Source organism: Pichia kudriavzevii, chromosome 2 (assembly GCF_003054445.1).
Source record: "Pichia kudriavzevii chromosome 2, complete sequence".
Lineage (NCBI taxonomy): Eukaryota > Fungi > Ascomycota > Pichiomycetes > Pichiales > Pichiaceae > Pichia > Pichia kudriavzevii.
In genome coordinates, this window is record NC_042507.1 from 1,809,940 (window position 1) to 1,834,825 (window position 24,886).

At 39.0% G+C, this 24,886-nt stretch overlaps 12 protein-coding genes across 12 annotated transcripts; 9 read left to right on the top strand and 3 right to left on the bottom strand.

The window, feature by feature from the left end:
* Positions 1-283: 283 nt before the first annotated feature.
* Positions 284-1,933, top strand: C5L36_0B08480 (uncharacterized protein; the record flags this gene model as incomplete). The annotated part of the gene is made up of 1 exon (XM_029465221.1): positions 284-1,933. The coding sequence occupies one exon, from the start codon at positions 284-286 to the stop codon at positions 1,931-1,933; it is 1,650 nt and encodes a 549-aa protein (XP_029321080.1).
* Positions 1,934-2,723: 790 nt separating this feature from the next.
* Positions 2,724-4,643, top strand: C5L36_0B08490 (uncharacterized protein; the record flags this gene model as incomplete). Its single annotated transcript, XM_029465222.1, has 1 exon — positions 2,724-4,643. The coding sequence occupies one exon, from the start codon at positions 2,724-2,726 to the stop codon at positions 4,641-4,643; it is 1,920 nt and encodes a 639-aa protein (XP_029321081.1).
* Positions 4,644-4,866: 223 nt separating this feature from the next.
* Positions 4,867-5,733, bottom strand: C5L36_0B08500 (uncharacterized protein; the record flags this gene model as incomplete). The annotated part of the gene is made up of 1 exon (XM_029465223.1): positions 4,867-5,733. One exon carries the CDS (start codon positions 5,731-5,733, stop codon positions 4,867-4,869), a length of 867 nt encoding a protein of 288 aa, XP_029321082.1.
* A 407-nt stretch (positions 5,734-6,140) lies between these two features.
* C5L36_0B08510 (uncharacterized protein) lies at positions 6,141-9,422 on the top strand (the record flags this gene model as incomplete). The annotated part of the gene is made up of 1 exon (XM_029465224.1): positions 6,141-9,422. The coding sequence occupies one exon, from the start codon at positions 6,141-6,143 to the stop codon at positions 9,420-9,422; it is 3,282 nt and encodes a 1,093-aa protein (XP_029321083.1).
* Positions 9,423-9,536: 114 nt separating this feature from the next.
* On the bottom strand, positions 9,537-11,978 carry C5L36_0B08520 (uncharacterized protein; the record flags this gene model as incomplete). The annotated part of the gene is made up of 1 exon (XM_029465225.1): positions 9,537-11,978. One exon carries the CDS (start codon positions 11,976-11,978, stop codon positions 9,537-9,539), a length of 2,442 nt encoding a protein of 813 aa, XP_029321084.1.
* A 252-nt stretch (positions 11,979-12,230) lies between these two features.
* C5L36_0B08530 (uncharacterized protein) lies at positions 12,231-12,932 on the top strand (the record flags this gene model as incomplete). The annotated part of the gene is made up of 1 exon (XM_029465226.1): positions 12,231-12,932. The coding sequence occupies one exon, from the start codon at positions 12,231-12,233 to the stop codon at positions 12,930-12,932; it is 702 nt and encodes a 233-aa protein (XP_029321085.1).
* A 503-nt stretch (positions 12,933-13,435) lies between these two features.
* On the top strand, positions 13,436-13,927 carry C5L36_0B08540 (uncharacterized protein; the record flags this gene model as incomplete). The annotated part of the gene is made up of 1 exon (XM_029465227.1): positions 13,436-13,927. One exon carries the CDS (start codon positions 13,436-13,438, stop codon positions 13,925-13,927), a length of 492 nt encoding a protein of 163 aa, XP_029321086.1.
* A 104-nt stretch (positions 13,928-14,031) lies between these two features.
* On the top strand, positions 14,032-14,523 carry C5L36_0B08550 (uncharacterized protein; the record flags this gene model as incomplete). Its single annotated transcript, XM_029465228.1, has 1 exon — positions 14,032-14,523. One exon carries the CDS (start codon positions 14,032-14,034, stop codon positions 14,521-14,523), a length of 492 nt encoding a protein of 163 aa, XP_029321087.1.
* Positions 14,524-14,855: 332 nt separating this feature from the next.
* Positions 14,856-16,139, top strand: C5L36_0B08560 (uncharacterized protein; the record flags this gene model as incomplete). Its single annotated transcript, XM_029465229.1, has 1 exon — positions 14,856-16,139. The coding sequence occupies one exon, from the start codon at positions 14,856-14,858 to the stop codon at positions 16,137-16,139; it is 1,284 nt and encodes a 427-aa protein (XP_029321088.1).
* Positions 16,140-16,419: 280 nt separating this feature from the next.
* C5L36_0B08570 (uncharacterized protein) lies at positions 16,420-17,469 on the top strand (the record flags this gene model as incomplete). The annotated part of the gene is made up of 1 exon (XM_029465230.1): positions 16,420-17,469. The coding sequence occupies one exon, from the start codon at positions 16,420-16,422 to the stop codon at positions 17,467-17,469; it is 1,050 nt and encodes a 349-aa protein (XP_029321089.1).
* A 56-nt stretch (positions 17,470-17,525) lies between these two features.
* On the bottom strand, positions 17,526-19,394 carry C5L36_0B08580 (uncharacterized protein; the record flags this gene model as incomplete). Its single annotated transcript, XM_029465231.1, has 1 exon — positions 17,526-19,394. The coding sequence occupies one exon, from the start codon at positions 19,392-19,394 to the stop codon at positions 17,526-17,528; it is 1,869 nt and encodes a 622-aa protein (XP_029321090.1).
* Positions 19,395-20,417: 1,023 nt separating this feature from the next.
* C5L36_0B08590 (uncharacterized protein) lies at positions 20,418-24,539 on the top strand (the record flags this gene model as incomplete). Its single annotated transcript, XM_029465232.1, has 1 exon — positions 20,418-24,539. One exon carries the CDS (start codon positions 20,418-20,420, stop codon positions 24,537-24,539), a length of 4,122 nt encoding a protein of 1,373 aa, XP_029321091.1.
* Between the last annotated feature and the right edge of the window lie 347 nt (positions 24,540-24,886).

Consider the following 24,886-nt stretch of genomic DNA (forward strand, 5'->3'; position numbering starts at 1 on the left):
ATGCAACCATGAAACGAGGCTGGGGTAAAGGGAATTGCCATTTTGGGCAAAATGTAATCAAAAAACGCGCTGGTGATGAAGAAAAAAAAAACTTGTGTTTTTTTGAAGGTGCGGAAATTGCTGTTTTTCCGCTAATTGGACAAAAATTTAGTTGCTGTTTCCATGGTATAAGTTTTGTGGTGAAGTTTGCTTTGTAAATGAATTTATGGTTTGTAATAGTTTCTGGAGATTTTACTTATCACTAGTCAACAGGCCCCCGTAGTTTTCGTTTTCAGGTGAGGAGATGTTATTCAATAAGGCTTCAGGTGTCGCACTCGCTGTTCTTGGATGTTTATCCAATGTCGTTAAGGCAGATGACTTCCCAACTATCGAAGTTGTCGGAAACAAGTTCTTTTATTCCAACAATCAATCTCAGTTTTACATCAGAGGTATTGCATATCAAAGTGATGTTTCAGCAAATGATAACACATCTTTTGTTGACCCATTAGCCAACGAAGAAGCATGTAAGAGAGATTTACCATACTTAACTGCCCTTAATACCAACGTCTTGAGAGTTTATGCTTTAGACACTGAATCCAATCATGATGCATGTATGAGCCTTTTCAAAGATGCAGGCATTTATATCATTGCCGATTTAGCAGAGCCTACTCTGGCTATTACCTCAACCAGTCCAGACTGGGATCTAGAATTATACAACAGATACACTTCTGTTATTGATGAGATGCAGCAATATGATAACGTCTTGGGTTTCTTTGCCGGTAATGAAGTGATCACAAATTCCACCAACTCCAATGCAGCGCCATTTGTCAAGGCGGCAATCAGAGATATGAAGAAGTACATCTCCGATAAGGGTTATAGGGATATTCCAGTTGGTTATTCTGCAAACGATGACGCACATACAAGAGTTGACTCTGCAGATTATTTTGCGTGTGGTGATGATGACATCAAAGCCGACTTTTATGGTATCAACATGTACGAATGGTGTGGTAACTCCAACTTCAAGGAGTCCGGTTACGAAGACAGAACTGAGGAATTTTCTAATTTGACTGTTCCTGTCTTCTTTTCTGAATATGGTTGTAACGAAGTCCAACCAAGAAAGTTCACCGAGATTGCAACTCTTTTCAGCGATGAAATGACCGACGTTTGGTCTGGTGGTATTGTCTACATGTATTACCAAGAAGTCAACAATTATGGTCTAGTTTCTGTTGTTGACGATAGTACTGTTTCCACCATGGCGGATTACAAGTACTACTCATCTGAAATCAATGCAATTCACCCAACCAGCGCAAAGGCAAGTGACGTTTCAACTACTGCATTAGCATGCCCAACCACCAACAAATACTGGATGGCAGCAACCTCTTTACCACCAACTCCTAACGAAGCTGTTTGTGACTGCATGTCCAAATCATTATCATGTGTTGTTGTCGATGACGTCAATGAAGACGATTATGAAGATCTATTCTCATACATTTGTGGTCAAATCGACTGTGATGGTATCAACGGCAATGGTAAGAAAGGTACCTATGGTGCGTACTCTTTCTGTTCATCCAAGGATAAGCTCTCCTTTGTTTTAGACTTGTACTACAAGGCACAAGACGAAAGCTCTCAAGCCTGCGATTTCTCCGGATCAGCAACTCTTGTTAAAGGTACTACTGCGTCCACGTGCTCGTCCATGATTTCTGCTGCAGGCACTTCTGGATTGGGTTCAGTTACTGGTGTCAGCGTAAACAACAGTGCTACTGAAACCACTGCAACATCCACTGCTAACGACTCCAGCTCATCTTCATCAGAATCCAAGGATAAACACGACAAAAAGTCCACCTCCACTTCTGTTTCCTCAATTTCCTCCACCAGTAAAGGTGCAGCAGATGCTGTCCGTTCATCCTCGTCCATTTTCGGATTCTTTGGTGTCATTGCAGCATTGTTATTATGATGCCCTAGTATGTCCAGCTATTAAGACTTTTTTTTTAAACACACTTCAAAAAATATGGATTTTCCCGTTCCTTTGTTCTCTCCTTTATTAGAACAACTTATTTATACTATCATAATATAGTATGACAATATAGTATAGTAATATAGTATAGTTTAGATGTTTAATTATATTACGTTTCCAAAATATCAAAAAAAAAAAAAGGTCAGAATTAAATACCTTAAATGAATGAAAAAAGGACTAACGTCAAACTACACATCAGGGGCAATTGACGCATACTTTATAACCTCTTGTCAATTATTACCTACTCTAGTAGACACGTTAACCTCTCCTTACCCATCAACCAATGATCGGTTTAGACATGTATTCAGTGACTCTCGATCTAGACTCTCCTTGTTTACCCATATGTACTCGGAACAAAGTGGTATATCTCTAATGCAAATCTATACACTATATGTCCGTAATTGTGACGTTCCCTAAAGAAATAGGGGGCGTTTTTCTTTTGGCGGTCCTTTCCCGATGGGGAAACAGAAAACGCGGAGCGCGCGCCTGCCCAAACAGGCAGCCCGGGCTATAAATAGCGCGTGCCGAAGAGGGAGTCTGGGCCCTGGCTTTCTCTGTGGGGGGAAAGAAAAGAATGGGGAAAAAGAAAAGGGGGCTTGGACTCGTGGTGGCATGTTGAACCTTCACGATCACCGGTTGCTATTTTCAGGAGGGGCGCGTTTGTTTCTGTTTTTGTTTCTGTTTTTGTTTCTGTTTTTGTTTCTGTTTATATGTGTTTGTTTCTGTTTATATGTTTGCCTTTGTGTTAAGGTGGAAATGGAAGATCCGGGTAAAACACAATCGTGTTGATGGGTCAACCTCAGCCTCTCATTTAGATATGTCCACCAATTTCTTTTCCTATTTGAACTCTTCAACACGAGTTTCGTGTCTGTATATCAACCTCCTCTCTTCCTTCTTTTTGTCATTCTTGACGTTGACTGTATCTGTATCTTTTTCTCCTCCTTTATTTCTTCTACTTCCTCTACAGTTTTGCTTCTTGTGTCCTTTTGTTCTTTCCCCTTGTAGGTTCTCTATTGACAAGATGAAGTTCTCAAAGTCTCTCGCTTTACTATCTACTGCTCTCTTTAGCGGAGTGGCCACTGCTAATGACGATTTCCCTACCATCAATGTGGTTGGAAACAAGTTTTTCTACTCCAACAATGCCTCTCAGTTCTACATCAAGGGTGTTGCATACCAACAAAACACTGCAGGCTTGGACACAGACGCAAAGTATGTTGATCCATTGGCCGACGAGGAAAGTTGTAAAAGAGACATTCCATATTTGACCGAGCTGCACACAAATACCATCAGAGTGTATGCCCTTAATGCCAGTGCCAACCACGATGCATGCATGAACGCCCTGCAAGATGCTGGTATTTACGTCATTGCAGACTTGTCATCTCCAGGTGAATCCATCATTACCAGTGATCCAGAATGGGATCTTGAATTGTATGACAGATACACCTCGGTCATTGATATGATGCAGAAGTACAACAATGTCTTGGGGTTCTTTGCCGGTAACGAAGTCATTACTAATTCCACAAACACCGACACTGCTCCTTTTGTCAAGGCGGCAATCAGAGATATGAAGAAGTACATCTCCGATAAGGGTTATAGGGATATTCCAGTTGGTTATTCTGCGAACGATGACTCTAATACGAGGGTCCAATCTGCAGATTATTTTGCGTGCGGTGATGATGACATCAAAGCCGACTTTTATGGTATCAACATGTACGAATGGTGTGGTAACTCCAACTTCAAGGAGTCCGGTTACGAAGCTAGAACTAAGGAATTTTCCAACTTAACTGTTCCGATTTTCTTTTCTGAATATGGTTGTAACGAAGTCCAACCAAGAAAGTTCACCGAAGTTGGTACAATTTATAGTGACGAAATGACTGACGTTTGGTCTGGTGGTATCGTCTACATGTATTTCGAGGAAGAAAACAACTACGGTTTAGTTTCTGTTGAGGATAACAAGGTGTCAACCATGGCAGATTTCAATTACTTGAAGTCTGAATTAGGCAGCATCAGCCCAACCTATGCAAAGGCTTCCGCAGCTTCTGCATCTGCTAAAACTTTACAATGTCCATCTACTGATAAGAACTGGTCCGCAGCTACCAACTTACCTCCAACTCCAGATCAATCCCTTTGTGATTGTGTCGAAAGTTCTGTTGAATGTACCGTTTCTGATGATGTCGATGAAAGTGATTACAGTGACCTGTTTGGTGTGGTTTGTAACTACATCTCCTGTGATGAAATTAACGCTAATGGTAAGAAAGGTACTTATGGTTCTTACTCATTCTGTAATCCTAAGGAAAAGTTGGCATATGTTTTGAACAAGTACTATCAAGATCAAGATAAGAATAAGTCCGCTTGTGATTTTTCCGGCTCTGCTACTATTGTGAAGTCATCTGCAGCTTCAACTTGTTCGTCCATCTTAAAGAATGCCTCTGCAAGCCAAACATTCACTAACTCTGGCTCCACAGCTAAAGATTCTTCAGAGACTAAGACTAGTGGCTCTGCCAAGTCGGTTTCTTCAATCAGTTCAACTTCCAAGGGTGCAGCTGCTAGCCTCAAGGCCCCAATGCATGCTTCAAGTCTATCATCAATGTACTTGTGTACTTTAATTGGTGGTGTTGTTGTCGGCTCCATCTCTATGATTTTGATCTGATCATTAGATATATTATTTTTACATACTAGTATGTACAATTGTTTTCTTAAAATCTTTACTTTCTTTTCCCTTAAAATTATACACCCCACTCTATTTTGAATGATTTACCGTTTTCACAATTATCAAAAAGAAAAAATAGCATTCTAGGTTCAATGCGTATTATTATACAAATGCTAGTTTTATAAACAAAATAGTCCAATAAACAAGCAACTTAACTCTTTATTCATTTGATCATGAAGATTTCCTGCAATGCTTTTTCGTCCATGATTGCAGCTCGTTTTTGTCTGATCCATTTGGAACGTAAAGCCATTTTACTTCCTAGAACACTTGTATTGGACGCTTCAGCCTTGGGCTTCAGCATGGACTCTCTGGTTATCTTGTCCCCTTTTGACTTTTTCCCCTTCTTCTCTTTCTTCTCTTTCTTCTCTTTCTTCCCCTTCTTCTCTTTCTTCTCTTTCTTCTCTTTCTTCCCCTTCTTCTCTTTCTTCCCCTTCTTCTCTTTCTTCTCTTTCTTCCCCTTCTTCTCTTTCTTCTCTTTCTTCTCTTTCTTCTCTTTCTTCTCTTTCTTCTCTTTATTTCCTTTCTTTTCCTTTTTGCTTTTCTTGGTAATCTTAGTATCGATATCGTCTTCACGCTTTCTTTTTGGTGTCTCAGTATCCACCAACTGCCTGTTTTCTTTATCCCAGGTACTTCTTAATGTATCACCCTTCACAAAATGAACTCCCCAACGTCCGTTGATGATCCTCTCAGTCCTTTTTCTTTCAACTTCTTGGTTGATTTGCTCCTCCTTACCATTTAATCGACCAAGAAGCCTCTGAAATACATCCAAATGTACGTTTTCCCCACTATCAAATTCATCCTGTTTGGCCCTTTTCTTTGCTAGGTTTGATCCAAGACCAACGTTGTCGTTCTTGACGGTGATTTTGATGTGTGATGTCAAGGCATTGTTCGTCAAGCCCAGACCTTTTCCTGGCTCCCATCCAAGCTTCACCAGATGTTGGTGACCAAATCTGCTAGTGTCATTAGACCATGTAGTGTTTCTAGGATCTATACCAAATCTCTGCTTGACTCTTGTTCCTGCGAGACCCATGTTGTTTACGTGTGGAGTATAAGGGATCTTTAAATGTCAAAAAACTTTTCACATATATAGTATATATATACATATATATTACTGAAATGTAGTACACTACGATAAATGTTTGAATTTCTAAAATTTTTTCTATCACAATTACCCAGAACTCTCTCTTTTACACTGTGCACCAGAAAACATTTTTCATCCTCTCCATTTTATTTTTCATTCTCCCTATTTTAAATTTTATTTTTCATTTTCCATTTTTTTTTTCAATTCAAAACTGAATTTCGCATTTCCAAAGGTTTTTTTTTTCCATTTCCAAATTATGAGGTAAACTTACATGGCAACAGCCACCTGATTCCTTTTACCTTGCTTCCTTCTAGAGACAAGCATCCCCAAGAGCCTCATCACGAGCTACATCAATCATGTCCAACATTCCCGAGGATATCCAGCAGACGCTTGGAAACTTGCTCACTGCGTTGTCATCTACGGACAACGCCTATCGTAAGCAAGCAGAACTTGTATTGAATAATGAATGGTGCATCAGGGATAAGGTTGATATTTTGTTAGTATTTTTGGCAGAACAAGCAGCCAATGGTGCGGAGGAGAACACACGTGCGTTTGCAGCAGTTTTATTTAGGCGTTTCTCGATTAAATCTCCCAACTATCAGGGGTTCTCTGTCACTGACAGACAAATTGATCATATTTCAGTGCCGGCAAAAGTTGAAATTCGCCGTTTGTTATTGCAGGGATTTACTTCACAGCAAACCAAGAATGTCAGGCATAAATTAGCAGACGCAATTGCAGAGGTTGCTAAGGATAACTTTGATTGGCCAGAATTATTGCCTATGGTTTTGCATGCAACTAGCTCAAACGATGCCGCAATGAAGGAGTCTTCATTCAGAATGATTGCAACAACTCCTCAAATAATCAGTAAGCATGATCTAAATGAATCGTTTCTAAAAATGTTCCACTCTGGGTTTGAGGACGAATCTGATGATGTAAGAATAGCCACTTGTACTGCATTTGTTGCCTTTTTTGAAAATCTACCTAAGTCTATGTGGTCAGTTCTATCACAGCTATTACCGAATCTTTTAAACTCTTTACCGAGGTTATTGAGCAGTGGTAACGATACTGCATTAGCATCCGTCTTGGAGAGCTTGATTGACTTGGTCGTTCTTGCCCCAAAGATCTTTAAGCCAATGTTTGAAACAATCATTAGCTTTTGCTCACAGGTTGCTCAGAATACAGACTTAGAATCAAATGCAAGACTTACAGCTTTGGAGTTGTTAACTACTTTCTCTGAAACTTCTCCAAATATGTGTAAAAGAGAACCATCTTACTCCACCACCATGGTTATTATTACCCTAAAATTGATGACTGAAGTCTGTATTGATGATGATGATTGTTCCGAATGGAATAACACGGAGGATCCAACAGATGAAGGAGATGAAGATGAATATAATGCGGCAAGACAGGCACTTGATAGAGTTGCTCTTAAATTGAATGGCCAATGTCTAGCTACCCCGTTGTTCCAATATTTACCACATATGCTTCAATCTCAAAACTGGAGAGAGAGACAAGCTGCACTAATGGCATTGTCATCTGCCAGTGAAGGGTGTGCAGACGTCTTAATTTCGGAAATTCCAAAACTCCTGGATTTGGTGTTGCCATCTCTGAACGATCCACAGCCAAGAGTCCAGTTTGCTTGTTGTAATGCTCTAGGCCAAATGTCAACAGATTTTGCTAGCGTTATCCAAAGAACTTCTGGTGGTAAGATCTTGCCAGCTTTGATCTCAATGCTATCCACTAATAACGTTCCTAGGGTCCAAACACATGCAGCAGCTGCATTGGTCAACTTCTGTGAAGAAGCAACTAAAGATATTGTTGAACCATACCTTGATGATTTGCTTAATAACCTATTAAACTTACTTAAATCATCTCCAAAGAGATATGTCCAAGAACAAGTAATCACTACGATAGCTGTTGTTGCAGATGCTGCTGAAAATAAATTCATCAAGTACTATGATACTTTGATGCCATTGTTGGTTTCTGTGATGAAATCCGATGTCGACAGTAATGGCAGAACATTAATTGCGAAATCTATCGAATGTGCTACATTGATTGCCACGGCAGTTGGGAAGGAAAAATTCTCTGAAAGTGCTAATGAGATACTTGAGATTTTCACTGTATTGCAAAATAACTTACAAGGTGAAGATGATCCAGTCAAGCCATACCTTGAAAAAGGTTGGAGTAGGGTCTGTAAGCTTATTGGTAAAGCATTTGTTCCGTTTTTGCCTGGCGTAATTCCACCATTATTAGAACAGGCTAAGGCAACTCAGGACATTTCCATAGTGGAAGAGGATCAGCTGGAAGAAATCAATCAGAATGAAGACTACGAGGTTATTCAGTTGTCTGGAAAACACATTGCAGTCCATACATCTGTACTAGACGATAAGGCTTCTGCTATTGAAATCTTGAAACTATATTCTGAAGTACTCGGCTCTGCTTTCTTCCCTTATGTTCTTGAAATTGCAAACGAAATTGTTATTCCCGGTCTTGATTTCTATTTACACGACGGTGTCAGAGGTACGTGTGCAGTTACCATGCCTTCCTTGTTGAAATGTTGTATTGAATCCACTGGCTCATCCCAGTCTACAGAGTCTTTCACCATTTGGAAGGGAATGGCCAACAAATTGATTTCACAGTTGGAATCAGACCCGGCACTAGAGCTCTTCTTTGCATACTATTACGCTCTATCAAAATGTCTTGATTTGATGGGTCCTCAAGCTCTAGATGATACACAACTAGTCAATCTTGCTAAGTCTATACATGGCAATTTATCTGATGTTTATGAAAGAATCTCAAATCATGATGAAGTTGATGATGACTACAATGAGGAAGTTGCGGAATACGATGAAGATTGTACCGATGAGGAATTATTAGAAGAAGTCGTTAAAGGTATTTCCGCCGTATTTGAAAACAGTGGTCCAAGATCTATACCCATTTTCATGACATTGGCACCAGTAGTCAGCGCATTCTTGAAGGATGAGAATCCTATACTTAACAGATTTGCAATATCAATTATTTGCGATTTAGTCAAGTTTGGCGGTGAGCAAGCGTTCGATTTTAATGATCTATTTTTGAACCCCGTTGGTACTTCTCTTTCTTCTTCTGATTCAAAGGTTCGTGAAATGGCAGCCAAGTGTGTTGGTTTATGTGCACAATCAATTAACAGTGCAAAATATTCCCAATTTGCATTGGCCTGTCTACCATCATTGACTCAAATGGCCTCGATTCCAGATGCTCGTGCCCCTGATAATATCGAAGCTACAGAACAAATATGCGCAACTATTGCAATTATAATTCAATGCTACGGTAACCAAATTCCAAATGTGAACGATTTAATCAATTCATGGATAAGCCTTCTGCCAATTTGTCAAAATATTGAGCTTGCCAAGATAGCATATCCTTTCTTAACCCAGTTGGTCAATCAACAACATGAGATTGTTGCATCCAAAATCCCAAAAATTGTGGATAGTGTTATTCAAGCTTTACTATATGCCTCCATTTCTGATGATGTTGCTGTAAATGCGGTCTCTGCGGTTAAAGGTTTATTGGCAACATTACCAGAATCACAAAGTATGACCATAATGAATGGTTACAGTACCGAAGCAAAGGCAGTTATATCAAAGTGGTTTGTATAATTTTTTATGTTTGTATATAGACAACAGTATGTTTAGTATCGTTTAAACTTCTTCCATATAGAAACCAGAAAAATTAGAAAGGAAAAGAAAAACAAAGAAAAGAATTAAAAAAAATCAATAAAGAACCTGCTTATAGTAATCAATGTCTAGAATAGTAGTACCTTTTACAATTTTGGATGGCTTGAGTGTTGAGGGGTGTGCTTTTAAGAACTTATTCAATGACTTGAACGGTTTAGATTGGCCATCATCAAATAACTCAACAAACTGACGAAGTAGATTGCTAGCTATGACACTGTTGTATAGAATTTCAGCTATTAATTCGATTGAGGAAGAGAAATCAGGTGTTTTCGATGAGGAATCTAACTTGTTATCTTGCTTCACCTGGAAGAGTTTGGACAATAGTATGGCTGATGGCATTATCATCCTCAAATTTTCGTGACATAAATCCCTGATACACTTGAAGAAATTCAGAAGCCCGAATTCTTGGTAATTTATTAGGAATGTCAACATAAAATCAAAGGTGAACTCATTTAGCAATCTGGATATCGAATTGTCGACTTTCTGGAATGATAGTTTAGGTAATTTGTAGTTTTCGCCTAATATCAGCAAACTGATATTTGCTGTCAACTCTAATGTTACTGATTTATTTAAGAGCTTATAGCTCAACGCTTTGTTTGATTTAAAGCTACCCACCCTTGTGGAAATACCCTGCTTAAACTGATTCAAGGTAAATTCGTCCTTTACTTCACTAGAAAATAAGTCAGGTAGTCTTAAGACATTGGACTCTGCATTTAACTTTTTTAAGAACCTCAATGATCTAGATTTAATAGAAACTAATAGCAATAGTGACTGTTCAAGCAAGGATATAGAATCATCGGAGATAACCTTTGGATAGTTCTCAAACTCTTGGTATGTGTGGTATAAGGAACCATAATTTGAAGACTGTAGATCGATGTTGTTCTCAAAAGACATGTCTGATCGGTAAACAGGCGGAATATATTCAATCCCCAACGATCCAACTAGGCCTTTGGGTATTTGGTTAAACATATTTGAGTTAAAGTTAATGCTGTTTAAGGTTATGCAAAGTAGTGTTTGAGCGACAGCTAGCAACGCATGTATACTTTTAGAGCAGCCCACGTCAACTAATAAACTATTCAAATTCATGAAGCCGTCTTCAGTTTCCAAATTCAACTCTAAAGTAATAAGAGCTAGTTTTAATGTTTTTAGAAAATCCCGTTCTTTTGTATAATCAAGCTTGATATTTTGATCAATTAGCTCAAATATTGGCAGTAAAGTATTTATGTTCAAGTTTGATTGCAAATCCTCCGATGAAACACCTAATATTGAGCAATAGTTTGGGTTGTTGTATTCAATGAGATACAATAGTAGTTCTTTGTCAGCTACTCTGAAAGTACTATAATTTAGGAAAAAATGAGAAGATATATGTAAGAGGACGAATATTGAAATATCTCTCAATTGTTGGTCAGGATTTTCCTCACCAACAAAGCTATCAATTGAAGCAAATAGACCCAAGTCACTGGTGATATATATTGTCAGATAGTCTTTAAATGAGCTCGAAATGTACATTTCATTTGCCAATTCTATCATTGACGCCTTGGTGAGGGGATCTTTGAATATCTTCCCAATCTTAGAAAGATTTTTGACTAAGTCGTGTAGAAACGACATATGAAATGAAGAGTAAAAGATGATGTTGAGTAAATTTGTACCCTTGTAATCTGTACTCAGGGTGGATTCATCAAGAAGCAAAGACATTCTATATCTTTGCATAATACCAAATAGACTGGGAATAGCAGTTAAATATTTGGCAGTACTAGGTGAGGTTTCCAAACCAAAACTTTCTGTTATTCGAGAACCCATGGTTCCATCAACAATTGAATATTTTAAAAAGGAAAACAAGTGTTCATTGAAACAATGCAAAATGCAAATCAATGTGAATGTCTTTTCTAAGTTTTCAGATTTGTTAAATTCCTGTAACCGAGATCCTTTAGCTGACATACACTTTATGAAAGGGTCAATTACATTCAGTTGCGAGCAAGCAATTAAGCTACCAAAATTCTTGAATGCGTAGTTGTTGTGATATACTGGTAGCTGGAAATGGTACTTAAATAGGTTGGCCAGAGATAAGAGAACTATATAAATCTTGTGTGCCGTTTCTGTTTTGGAAATATGAGGCAACAATGATTCTATTTGGTTTATAATTTTGATAATGGAAAAAACAGTCAGTAGCTCCAGTTTATTTTCCTCCCTGGTAGAAGTATCAGAAACGTTTAATAGCTCAACTGCGAGTTCCTCCATTCCATCATCAAAGGAAGGAACGCTCACCTTCATTTGTTGTACAATTTTGCTGAGAAGTTCATTTGAACGTATGGCCACTGCTAAAGAATCAGTCGGTTCAGGTGCCAACTCCGATGAAGAGAGACTATTGATGATATTTTCTAATGTCGCATGTTTCGACGCCTCCATTCTTGCACTCAAAGAGTAACACCAACTATGTGTTTCAAAGAAAGATGGACCAGCTGAGCAATTGATTTTCATTATCTTCAGAAAGAAGCTCTTTGTAGAAAAAAAAAAAAAATATATATATATTAATGGAGGCTCAGTGAATAACCGAATAATGTAGAAAATCACATCATTTCCATTTTAGGTCTATGTGTGATCATCTGATGCTCTAAAACTGGTTTAAATTTGGTGGAGTACCCTTATCCAAGAGTAAAAGAATTTAGGGTCTTATTTCTTTCCTATTCCCCCCAAACACTTTTTAGTCTAATACTGAAGCAACTAGCACAAATGGGAAAAACAGCTTTATTAATCATCGATCTACAAGAAGATTTTCTTCCGCCAAACGGATCACTTGCTGTCAAGAATGGTAGGGACATTATTAATCCTATCATTGATTTAATGACCAACAAGAAGTATGAATGGGATACGGTGGTGGCAACAAAGGACTGGCATCCACAGGGCCACATTTCATTTGCAAGCACTCACAAGCAAGAACCGTACAGCACCAAGCTCATTGCATGTCCAGATGGGAAACAAGAGGCCAAACTTCACACTCTCTGGCCGGATCATTGTGTCCAGGAGAGTAGTGGATCCGAATTTCCAAAAGAATTTTTGGACGTTTTCAATGAATTCAAGTACAGACAAGACCCTCCAACAAAGTTGATACTAAAGGGATACCTACAGGATCGGGAATACTACTCTTGTTTCCAAGATATCTGGGGGTTGCACAAGACAGAATGTGCAAGCTACCTAAATGACTTGGGAATCACCAATGTTGTTGCGGTTGGCATTGCATACGATTATTGTGTCTTGAATTCCTGTATTGATTCACAAAAGAACGGCTTCAACACGTATGTTGTGAGTGACTTAACAAGATCTGTGCAACCGGAAAAGGATTCCGAGACATCCGCCATTTACGAAAAGAACGGAGTTGAGATCATCAAGTCCTCAGACCCACTTTTGGAAAAGCTCGTGGGAGCCTATTTATGAGCTATTTGGCTAATATTATCTAGTCGTTTTTTGTTGTATTTTTCGTATTTTCCTTTTTCGTGTACTTGAATGACGTGTTTGAAGCAGAAAAGAAACCACATGGAATGTGTCACCTCATATATGTGCAGTTCGGCGTTAAAGAAGTACAATTCCAAAACACAGGTTTCCTTAAACCACTTTTAAGGTGTATGCACCCAAAAACGCGCAATATGACTAGATAGCCAATTACTGAAAATTTAGGACTATTGAGACCAGGGTGCTGCTTAATGGGAAGAGCGATAAAACAGTAACAAACTGCGCAAATCTGCTTGGCAAACCAAACAAGTGGGTTTCTGCAAATGTTGCAAACAATAATAGGGTTTGTTGATGCCGAATTGTTAATTCGCAATGTACACAATATGCAATTGTATTAACATTAAACTCAGAATTACTTTTTAGGTGCCGTGTTGCAGTGCCTATCATCGACAAGCTACCACCAACATTCTCCAGGGCAGCGCTATTAAATGCAAGATTATGCACACGTCTCCTTGCTAACTGCGTTTCGGACAAGAAGAATATCCAAATTAGCGAAGATGATTTTTATTTTATTTTATTTTATTTTATTTTATTTTATTTTATTTTATTTTATTTTATTTTATTTTATTTTATTTTATTTTATTTTATTTTATTTTATTTTATTTTATTTTATTTTATTTTATTTTATTTTATTTTATTTTATTTTATTTTATTTTATTTTATTTTATTTTATTTTATTTTATTTTATTTTATTTTATTTTATTTTATTTTATTTTATTTTATTTTATTTTATTTTATTTTATTTTATTTTATTTTATTTTATTTTATTTTATTTTATTTTATTTATTTTATTTTATTTTATTTTATTTTATTTTATTTTATTTTATTTTATTTTATTTTATTTTATTTTATTTTATTTTATTTTATTTTATTTTATTTTATTTTCCATTTTTTTGCTGTTCTGTTGCGTTATAGACTAAATGTGCATCTAGGTGTACAAGAGACTCAGGTTGAGCATATAGGGCAAACCACGCTTGGAACCATTACATTCCGACTTACATAAAAACAGATTTGACGTGCCGCCATGGATTTCGGGAAGGTTTTTGGTAGAGGCGATCCGTCTAAGAAGACAGATGCTGTGTTGGCTTACAATGAGAGAAGATTTTACCAGATGGCGACATTCTACGGCTTTACCCTGGCAACATACATTGCGTCCAAGATTGCGTATAGAGGAGTCATCAAGAGAAGGTACAATCCTACTTTCTACCAGCATAACCATGTCCCACCTAAATTCAACTTCTACAAGGATGCAATGGTTGCGGTCACGCATGCGTCTTTGCTAGCTGTCACCTCGATGGGTATGATAATCTCAGGCGGGTTCTGGTATTGTGACATTTCCAACGTCAAGGAATTTACGAGCAGAATGAAGGTTTTCCTAGGAGGATATGAGGCTGAGAAGCAATTGAAGGCTATGCCTGAGGATGAGGAGACTAAGCAAATCACAGATTCACTTGATAGTATACTAAATGGCAATATACTAGATGCCTTTGAAGATACCGAAAAGAAAGACAAATAGTAATATATAAAAACCCTATAGTATTACGTACATGTATATAGTTACTTACAAAACTTAGGTCTAAAACGGAGCAACCGGAGTGCTGATTTTACCCACTGAAATGGTGATATTTTAATCCACAATCTACCACGTGCATGGAAAAACATATGTCAAAATTTTTTTTTTAAAAAAATATTTAGGCAAGGATATATCTATATACCTGTATTTATGTATAGGTACAATTGTATTTAATCACATCAACCCGTGTAGCCTAAAACCTGAAGCATCTCGCTTTTCATTGTCACCTATAAAATAAGACTTGAGGCTATTTAACACAAGGTGCATATATATCAATGACAGGCGAGCAAACCCCATTAATTAACTCTAATGATGAGTACTACATCGAAACCGAATACGGCTCTATTTTGCCACAATTCGTAAGAAAGAGCAAACCAATCAAGTACATGTTGTTGGTATTGGTAACAGGATTCGTTCTTTTCCTGGTATATGTGATGGTAGTTGTGCTGCCATCCGTGGTGCCGGATGCAGTAAGTATACCTGATTTTTCAATGGTCAAAAGTACGGGAATTTATTTACATCCACTAGTAGCCGAAAAAAAGGATAAGCCAGAGGACCCGGAAGATCCGGTCAAGATCATCCCTGATTTTAAACACTTGGATTATCTAGATGAAAGTAATCCAATTCTAAGTGAACATCTAGATAAATTGAGAAAATGGGATCCTAATTTTGATAATAAAATTGCCAAGAAGAGAATGATTTTAATTGGGGATGTTCACGGGTCTCTTCATGAATTGAAAAGATTTTTATCGCATGTGAACTATGATGGAGGAAAAGAGGATTATGTTTTATTATTAGGGGACTTTGTCAATAAGGGTCCAGATTCCATTGGCGTGATCAATTACATAATGGAGAATAATATTGATTGTGTTTTAGGTAATCATGATTTGGCCATGCTGAAAAGGTATATCCAACTACATAATGTCCAAGCTCCTGTTTTTAAGAACAAAAACGGATATGAAGACTCTCATTTGTCACTGCGTGAACACTTTAAATTTGATGATTTGATGAAAATTGCAAAGAAGCTAACCCCTGAACATATGAGATTTTTGAGTAGTTTATCAGCAATCAAGACCTTAGGCCCTGTTCCAAGATTTAACAATAAAAAGCAAAGCCGGCACGCTGAATTTCCTGCTCAAGGATACGCAGTACATGCTGGATTGATGTGGGATAGAGACATTGACAACCAAGAAATTGAAGATGTCACAACAATGAGAGATCTGTTGCCACCATTTTGGAATGTATCAACAGAAGACACAAAAACGAAAATTGGTGGTGTCAAGTCTGTGCCATGGACCAAGGTTTGGAATGAAGTTCAACATGAGTTTTATAGCGAAGAACTGGAAAAGGTTAATGACTCTACGTTGACCATTGGCTCTAAGGTTTTCTATGGACATGCTGCAGGTAGAGGAGTTACTCTCAAGGACTTTTCCACAGGGTTGGACTCTGGATGCGTCTATGGTAAACAACTTACAGGGACTATTATCTGGGCTCAAATGTCTTCACATAGAGAACCTAAAATTGTATATAAACAGATGGTGGTTGATATTAATTGCTAGTTTTTTTTTTTTGTAAGCATAATGCAGGGATATTTTATCTAATTGGATACTTATATAGACATCGAAAGTTGGACAACTTACTCAAGAAATAATATTGGCGGTGCATAGGATCCAATGGCAGTGGGTAAAGGCAGGAAGGGCGGGGTCAACTACTACAAAAGCTGAGTCGTCTAGAAAGCTCGATGTGGTGAAGAATTTCCAGTTGTATTTATGTCTTCGACACGCTGGACGACCTTTTTTTTTCTTGCTCCTCTTTCTATAATCAACAAGCAAAAAACAAATGCTACTCCTGAGGCGCTTTATACATACATCACGCCCGCTTTTGAATACTATTACTTCAGTTTGTCCGGGGCAGGGTAATATTTCTGAAAGTTCATTTCGATTGATTCAATATGAAGTGGACACTGCGCATAATGCCAGAATAATCGAATTATTGAAGCATGCACAATCGATTGTTCCTGAGATCCCAATTTCTGAATACTTTTCTTCAAAAACATACCCAGCCGGGGATGAAATAAAAATGCAACTTCGTAGGACATCCATTGTGCAACCATTAGTCTTATTAAGTACGTACTTGAATTATGAGATAATTAAGGCAAAACACGGGTGGGATGTACTTCGTTCTGATTATTTACTTGGACATTCGCTTGGTGAATTGAGTGCACTTGTCCTACAAGATGGTGTTTCCTTAGAAGGCGGTTTGCGTGGAGCTTATTTACGTGGAAAACTCATGGAAAATGCCTTTGATGATGGTAAGAAATGGTCAATGGTTGCATTATTGTTTCGGAGTCGTGATTTCGAGAGTATCTGTAAGGTATGTGGGCATGATATTGGACTGAACATTGCCAACATCAACGGATATGAACAAATAGTTGTCAGTGGGGAAAGGGAAGAGTTGGGTGAAAAATTGGCCACACTAGATAAAATTCAGAAAGAGCTCGTGTCCTTGAAACAGTGGAAGAGTCGAATTAGGAAAGTCTGGTTACAAACAGATATTGCTGCACATCATCCCAAGCTAGACTGTATCAAAGAGGAACTGAGGGAAATTATAAAAGTAAACGATCCCGAGCTAAAGGTTCCAATAGTTTGCAACTTGAATGGACTGGTTGTTGAGAAAAACACAGAGAGAGTTATTGATAACTTCATCGAAGTCACAAGTAAACCTGTTCAGTTTACCAAATGTATGGAAACTATAGCCGGGGCGAGTAAGGGGAAACATAGTTTATTAAATGTTAGCGATGTCACATACGGACTTACAAACAAGTTCTCAGAATCTAGAGATGATTGCGTCAGCTATAACCTTTTAAATGAAATTGAAACAGCCTTATAGAACATAGTTGGGATTGTTTTTTTTTTCTTTATATCAAGAAAATTGTATAAATGTTATTAACGAATAGGTATGAAATTTCCAACTATACAACTTGGAATATTGTACCTGTCTCTTCGTATTGTGAAGCTGAAACAACAATTCTTTTTCTTTCTTCCGTCTTTAGTCCGTAGGTTGCAACTGGTCAAAACCGCCTTTTGAGTTTTGTCAAAGGCAATTGAGCCATATTTCTCCCAGAAGTTCACACTGCTCTCTTCGGTCATTAGTTCATATATGGTTAGTTTTCCATTTTTTAAGTCTTCGATAGAAACGTCAACCAAAGATGCGAACTCTTTATTTCCACGATAAATTTCGCCAGTTCTTCTCCAAAGGCACGCTGGGATAGCCATTGATGTAAATACACGATCATAATCAAGTAGCATTCTTTCAAACGATTCTTCGACTAAAATCAAATCGATGTCCTTCAAAGTTTTAGCAATTGCCCTAAATCCAGGTCGGAAAGTAGACAAGGGCTTTAGGATCCGGGCACGGCTTGAAGCCGCCATATATTTGTCCATATAGTTTTGTAGTCTCTGATAACCTTGGGCGTAATTATACGGTTTCAGCAAGCCTGCTTCAAGCTTCGCATTAATGACTTGCTTCAATCTTTCCTCCGGTGAGATTTCGGTGGTTGGGTCCGCAGCCGTTAGGAAAAATTTATCCCTTGCTGCATCTGAAATACGGGGGGTTGTTGATTGTTGCTGTATTGAATTTGATTGCGAGGGAAATGTATCGATTATCGAGGGAGGTCTGATGGTACTAGCCAAATATGCGCTGCTTTGATTAATTGACATTGGATTCTTTGTTGATGGTAAAACCGGTGGGTTTTGGTGCTGAAGAGGTATTTGTGGTAGACTGTTAATGAATTCCGCTGGTTGTGAGGAAGAGTCCATGCTGTGATTATTAGTTAGATGTTGTTGATGCGATGGCTGGGCGTGTAGCGGCTGGTACTGCTGTAGATTCAATTTAGATGCTTCTGGGTTGGGGGTACCCAAATTGGCCAAGTTATTTGAAGATATGGCACGGAAGTAGTTAGTGGCTTCAAGCTTCTGTAGCATTGGATCGTTATTTATATTAATAGAGTCCATCATGTCATTGTCATCAATCATTGATAAGAATTCGGTCAAGGAGTTGAATTCCGACCCGGCATGTTCCGAGTAAAAGAAAGGTTGTTGAGTTAATGTTGCGGAAGAAGGGTTGGAGTTAAAGAATTGTGACTGTGAGTTCAGATGTTGCTGAGGGGGGTGATTTGCTGAATACTGGAATTGAGAGTTCTGAGATTGATATTGGTGGTGCTGATAGTTGTTAGTGTATGGCAGAGTTTGCTTTTGGTGCTGAAGTTGCTGTTGCTGTTGTTGTTGCTGTTGTTGTTGTTGTTGCTGTTGCTGTTGTTGTTGCTGTTGTTGTTGATGATTCAGGCCTGAACTTTGTAATTGAGAAGAGTCTCCTATTAAGGAAGGCGAATTTGACTGACCAACAATAAGACTCGGTGGTTTTGAGTGTGAGTCGTGACATAAATGGCCAATGTTTCTCTTCACACATCGTTTACAAGGTCTTGACTCGTCACAGTTCATGTGAGAGCGACGACAGTAAACACATGCAGAGACAACCTTTCTTCGCTTCTTTTGTTGGGGCTGATTCAACGGTGCAGCATCAGATTTCGATGTAGCAGTTGGAGATCCTGCATTTCCCTGATGGTCTGCTGAAAGGTTGGTGCTCGTCGGTTGTGCCCTTTCTGAAGAATTGGACACTGAGATGTGTACTTTATCGTTGCGGGGTAAGGGTTGTTCGGTTTGGTCCTCGGGCCTCTGGTTTGGTTCTTCCACTACTTGCTGTACATGTTGATGCTGGTGTTCCTGTAAATTATTGTTTCCTTCTAGGTCGCCCATTCTAAAATATGCAGATATACAGCGTGGCGTTTGGCCCTCCAATTCAACATACCTTGTCCAAGTAGTTGTATAGACTCCTCCACAAACTCACTTGCTCGATATCCAAAACGTGTATTTTATACATTTTCTCGCATTTTTTTTTCTCTTTCTCTCCCATCTTCATTTCCATTTCCATTTTACCCTGGTGAATTTTTTAAACTTTTCTGTGGTGTTTCTCTTTTGGTAAAACCTGGAAAAAAAAAATGGCTCATCACAAATATTGAAAAATTCATGATTTGGGAATTGCCTTTTGAAAATGAGAGGACATTGAACCACATTGTGTTTCTACAATAAACAACTGCATTATCTTTGAAGGGTAGATGTGACCAGTCACAAATGCATAGAATCTTATAAGAGAGTGAGAGGATCTATTTTGGGTGAGTCTTAAGTTGCTTATCACTAGAGCACTGACACTGTGAAGGGTAACCATGGCATACGCACGCTCCCAGTATAAACTTAGACGGAAGGGGGGCATTCGCCCCAAAGGCAACCCACACAAGCGGCTCCGTTCACCACGTTCACTAAATCATGTTGGTCAAGTACATGCACGGCGTCTGCTACCTTCAGAGGGTCCAATGTATCCATCAATTCTACTCCCAATGGCAAAAGGCCGCCCCCCTGCCGGTAGCACCTTCCCCACTACTTTTCAGAGCGACCCCCATGAAACAGCACACGTTTTGGGGATCTATCTCTTAGCGGGCGCCGCAGCTGCGTTTTTCTGGGGGGCAAAATAGCCGGCCGAAAGAGTCGGCCAAAACAGCCAAGCTGGGAAACTTCTCTAATCGGGATTACCGTTTTGTCCAGCGTTCTTTTTTTTGTATATATATATATATATGTATATATATATATATACTTTTTTTCGATTTATTTTTCTCCACCGTGCCTTATCTATGAAAACATTTTTTTTATAACTTGTATCCAAGTATTGTTGAATCTACAATCTTCTCTGTAGTTACACTTTCCAAACAGTTACATCTACACAGTATGGCAGTGCGTACGCTCTTCTCCACAAGGCATGTCTCACATGTCAAATATTCCAATGAGGACGTCGAAAGAAGAACAGCCAATGACCCCCTTGTTCTTCCTCAAAAGAGACTCTTGACCCCGCTCCTATTGGACAAACGGCCTCCCCCGATTCCTACAGAAGATGAACGGATCGAGTTCCCCTTCAGAAACACCAACTTGTTCTCAGAGACCTTCTTTACGTGGTGCTTGCCCCTAATGAGAACCGGATATCGGAGAACCGTTCAAAGTGAAGATCTATACAAAATTCCACGGGGGTCGACCTATGACGTTGAAAGAAGGACCCAGATATTTATGGACCATTTCAACAAGCTCAAGGATACTGTCGAAAGGGAGTTTATGCGGAAACATTCCATTGAAGATACGCCGACAAATAGAGAAGCTCTCCCATCTTTGGGGATCAAATATCCTCCATATCTTGTATTGCTGGCCTTATACAAGACATATGCATGGAATTATACCCTGGCAGTTGTTTGTAAAGGATTGGGAGATTTCACACTTGGAATGAACACCTTACAAATTAGGCATTTGATCGAATATGTCCATAACAAGGCCAATGGTATCCCACAATCGAAAAATGGATACGGCTTGGCAGTCGGTGTATCTTGTTTGGTGTTCTTCTTTGGTATTGTCATGGCACGTGCCTTCAACGACTCCTCCTTTGTAGGTGCCGAAATTAAGGGCGTCTTGACCAAAGTATTACTTGATAAATCTTTTAGATTGAGTAAAAAATCGAAGACTAACTTCCCCGCATCTACTATTACTGCATATTTGGGTAACGACTTGTCCAAAATAGACTTAGCCACCAATTTCTTTCCCTTCATTGTATGTCTCCCCATTGGTATCGGTATCACAGTCACCCTATTGGCTATAAATTTAGGTGGCGCCGCATTGTCCGGTATTGCTTGGTTCATTATTATTACAGCTTGTATTTTTTATTCAACCAAATTTCTCATGGGATGGAGAAAATCTGTTAATGTTCAAACAGATGCCCGTGTGAAACACATCAAAGAAGTTCTTAATAACGTTAAAATGATTAAATATTATGCTTGGGAAAAACCATTCACCAAAATCATCACTAGGCTACGTACTCAAGAAATGAAAATTATGCTAAAAGTCCAATTTTTCAGAAATTTGGTTAATGGTTTTGCGATTACGCTACCTTCAGTTTCAGCGTTAATTGGTTTTCTATCGATGTATGGCCAAAGGGGCGGTTTGGAAAGCTCTTCCAATTTGTTCTCCTCGGTTACCTTGTTCAATATATTGACTGGTCATGTGGCGTTGTTGCCTACTGCTCTAACTTCAGCAAGTGATGCCTGGATCGCTTTCACTCGTGTTCAGGTATTCTTATTGGCAGCGGAGGAGAAACCAGATGACTTGTATAATAAACATGGGTTTAATCCAGAAAACCCTGCCATTCACATTAATAATGCCTCGTTTGATTGGCTTTCAGAAGCAAATTCTATTGAAACAGCCAGTGATGATGGAGCAGATATATCCACGTCGGATGAATCTACCAAGGAAAAAGATGAACATTCTGTGAATGATTTACATCATATCAATCTAAACATCAAACATGGAGAATTTGTTGTTATCACTGGCTCCATTGGCTCCGGCAAATCCTCTCTTCTAGCTGCCATAAATGGCGATATGACTCGTCTCACCGGCTCTGTCGATATTTCCGGTGATATTGTTTTGTGTGCAAACCCTTGGATCCAGAACGCAACTGTCCGTGACAACATCACCTTCGGACTCGACTATGACAAGAAGGTTTACCAGGCGGTTGTCGAATGCTGTGCTTTGCCCAGTGACTTTGAGATCCTCCCGGCCGGTGATATGACGGAAATTGGTGAACGGGGGGTCAATCTCTCTGGTGGCCAGAAAGCCAGAATCAACCTGGCCAGAGCAGTCTACCGGGCGTACACCATGTCCGAGTATAACATCATTATGTTTGACGATGTCTTGAGCGCCGTCGACGCCAAGGTTGGTAAGCATATTATGCGTGAATGCATCTTGGGGTTGCTATCCGGGAAGACCAGAATCTTGGCAACCCATCAGTTGTCTCTGATTGGTGAAGCCGATAGGATCATATACATGAACGGCGATGGAACCATTGACGTGGGGACTGAAACTGAGTTAGCTGGCCGAAACCGCAGTTTCAAGACGCTAATGGAGTTTCAAATGGAGGGAACAGAGCATAAAGAGGAGGAAGTGGTGGATGAGGACGATGAAGACGCTGACGTTCATGAAGAGGAGGTGGAGTTAATCAGAAAACAGACAACCAAGATTGATCACGATAAGGGGAGAACAATTCAAGCCGAAACAATGAAAAACAACGGAATCCCCCTGAGTATTTTAACTACATATTTTAGATCTGGATCCGGTAAATTGGGAATAAAGATTGTTTTACCTAACTTAATTTTAGCTATTATCTTCACGGCATTTTGTATGCTATTTCAAAATGTTTGGCTTTCATTCTGGTCTTCCAGAAGATTTGAGAGACATGATAAGTTCTACATCGGTATATATGTGTTTGTTACGATCATGTTCGTTGTATGCTCCATTTGGCAATTCTCTACTATAATATACGTTACAAATAGATCATCAAACTTACTTAATATCAAGGCAATTAACAATATCATGCATGCGCCAATGGCGTTCTTTGATACCACCCCAATGGGTAGAATCGTTAATAGATTTACAAAGGATACAGATGTCTTGGATAATGAAATTGCAGATCAGGCAAGAATGACGTGTTTTGGATTCGGAAATATGGGTGGCATTATTATCATGTGTTGTATTTTTTTACCGTGGTTTGCCATCGCTGTTCCTATCCTTGCTGTATATGTGGTGTGCATCTTCAACTATTACCAGTCAACCGCAAGAGAAGTCAAAAGATTAGAAGGCATAAAAAGATCCCTTGTCTTTTCGACTTTTGATGAGACTTTACAAGGGATGGATACAATTAAACTATATTCATCAAGTAAAAGATTTATTAACAAAAATACAGATTTGATCAACAGTATGAATGAAGCTTACTTTTATACAGTTGGTATCCAGAGATGGTTAGCAATGGCATTACATGGTGTTTCTGCTTCTGTTAATTTGATTGTTGGATTGTTGGCTGTATCCAGAGTATACCCAATTAGTGCAGCATCTTCGGGTTTATTAGTCAGTTATATTGTCCAATTGAGCATGCAGCTAATTTCGTTCACCAAATCGCTGGGTCAGTTAGAGCAATACATGTCATCAGTGGAAAGAGTGTGTGAGTATGTGACCGAAATACCTCAGGAAGCTCCTTACGAAAATGAAGCAGAAGACGCAAAGATACCGCCAAACTGGCCGGTTGGTGGTCACATTATATTCAAGGACGTTTCTTTGAAGTACCGACCAGAATTGCCTTTTGTACTAAAAAACATGGATCTCGATATACGGCCAGGTGAAAGAATCGGTATTTGTGGCCGAACTGGGGCTGGAAAATCAACAATCATGACTGCTCTTTACCGTTTGAGCGAGATCGAGACTGGTCAGATGTACATTGACGGTATCGACATTAGCAAAATAGGATTGTTCCAATTACGGTCTCATTTGGCTATCATCCCTCAAGACCCAGTTTTGTTTAGGGGTGACATCAGAAGAAACCTTGATCCCTTTGGTGAAACGGACGACAACGTTCTTCGAGAAGCTCTGGCGCTGGCTTCTGGGTCCTTTGACAACGACAAATTTGCGCTCGATACCTTTGTTGAAGATGATGGCTCTAACTTTTCACTTGGTGAACGCCAAGTTATTGCTTTATGCCGTGCATTGATCCGTAAGTCCAAGATTCTCATTTTGGACGAGGCCACATCCAGTGTCGACTACGAGACTGATGCTCGGATCCAAAGCACCATTGCTACTGGTTTCCAAGGTTGCACAATCCTATGTATTGCACACCGGTTGAGGACTATTTTGAACTACGATAGGATCCTCGTAATGGACAAAGGTGAGTGCGCAGAGTTCGATACTCCACGGGCCCTTTGGGAACAGAATGGTATCTTCCGTAGCATGTGCGACAAATCAGGCATTGAAGAAGGCGATCTGTAAAAGTACATGTAGGTACTGTTTAAATATTTAATTTTCAATTAAAGTAGAGACCTTTTGAAACATTGTGGCCTTCTCTCTCTGATTTTTTCATAGTGTGGCTCAAGACAAAGGCCGACTAAATCCTGTTATCAGGGTCCGCCCCTACGCTAATTGGATATTAAACCCAGTCTCTTACCTTTTTATATATTTTTGTGGGCGGAAAGAGGATAGCCGCACCTATTGGTATTGCTAAAACTGAAGGCAATAATCATAACTTCTTTGTACTTTCTTCTTAGAGATATATGGACGAGTGGCTCTTGTACAAACTCATTTTCAACGACTCTGCTGTAGTAATCTATTACTTGTCA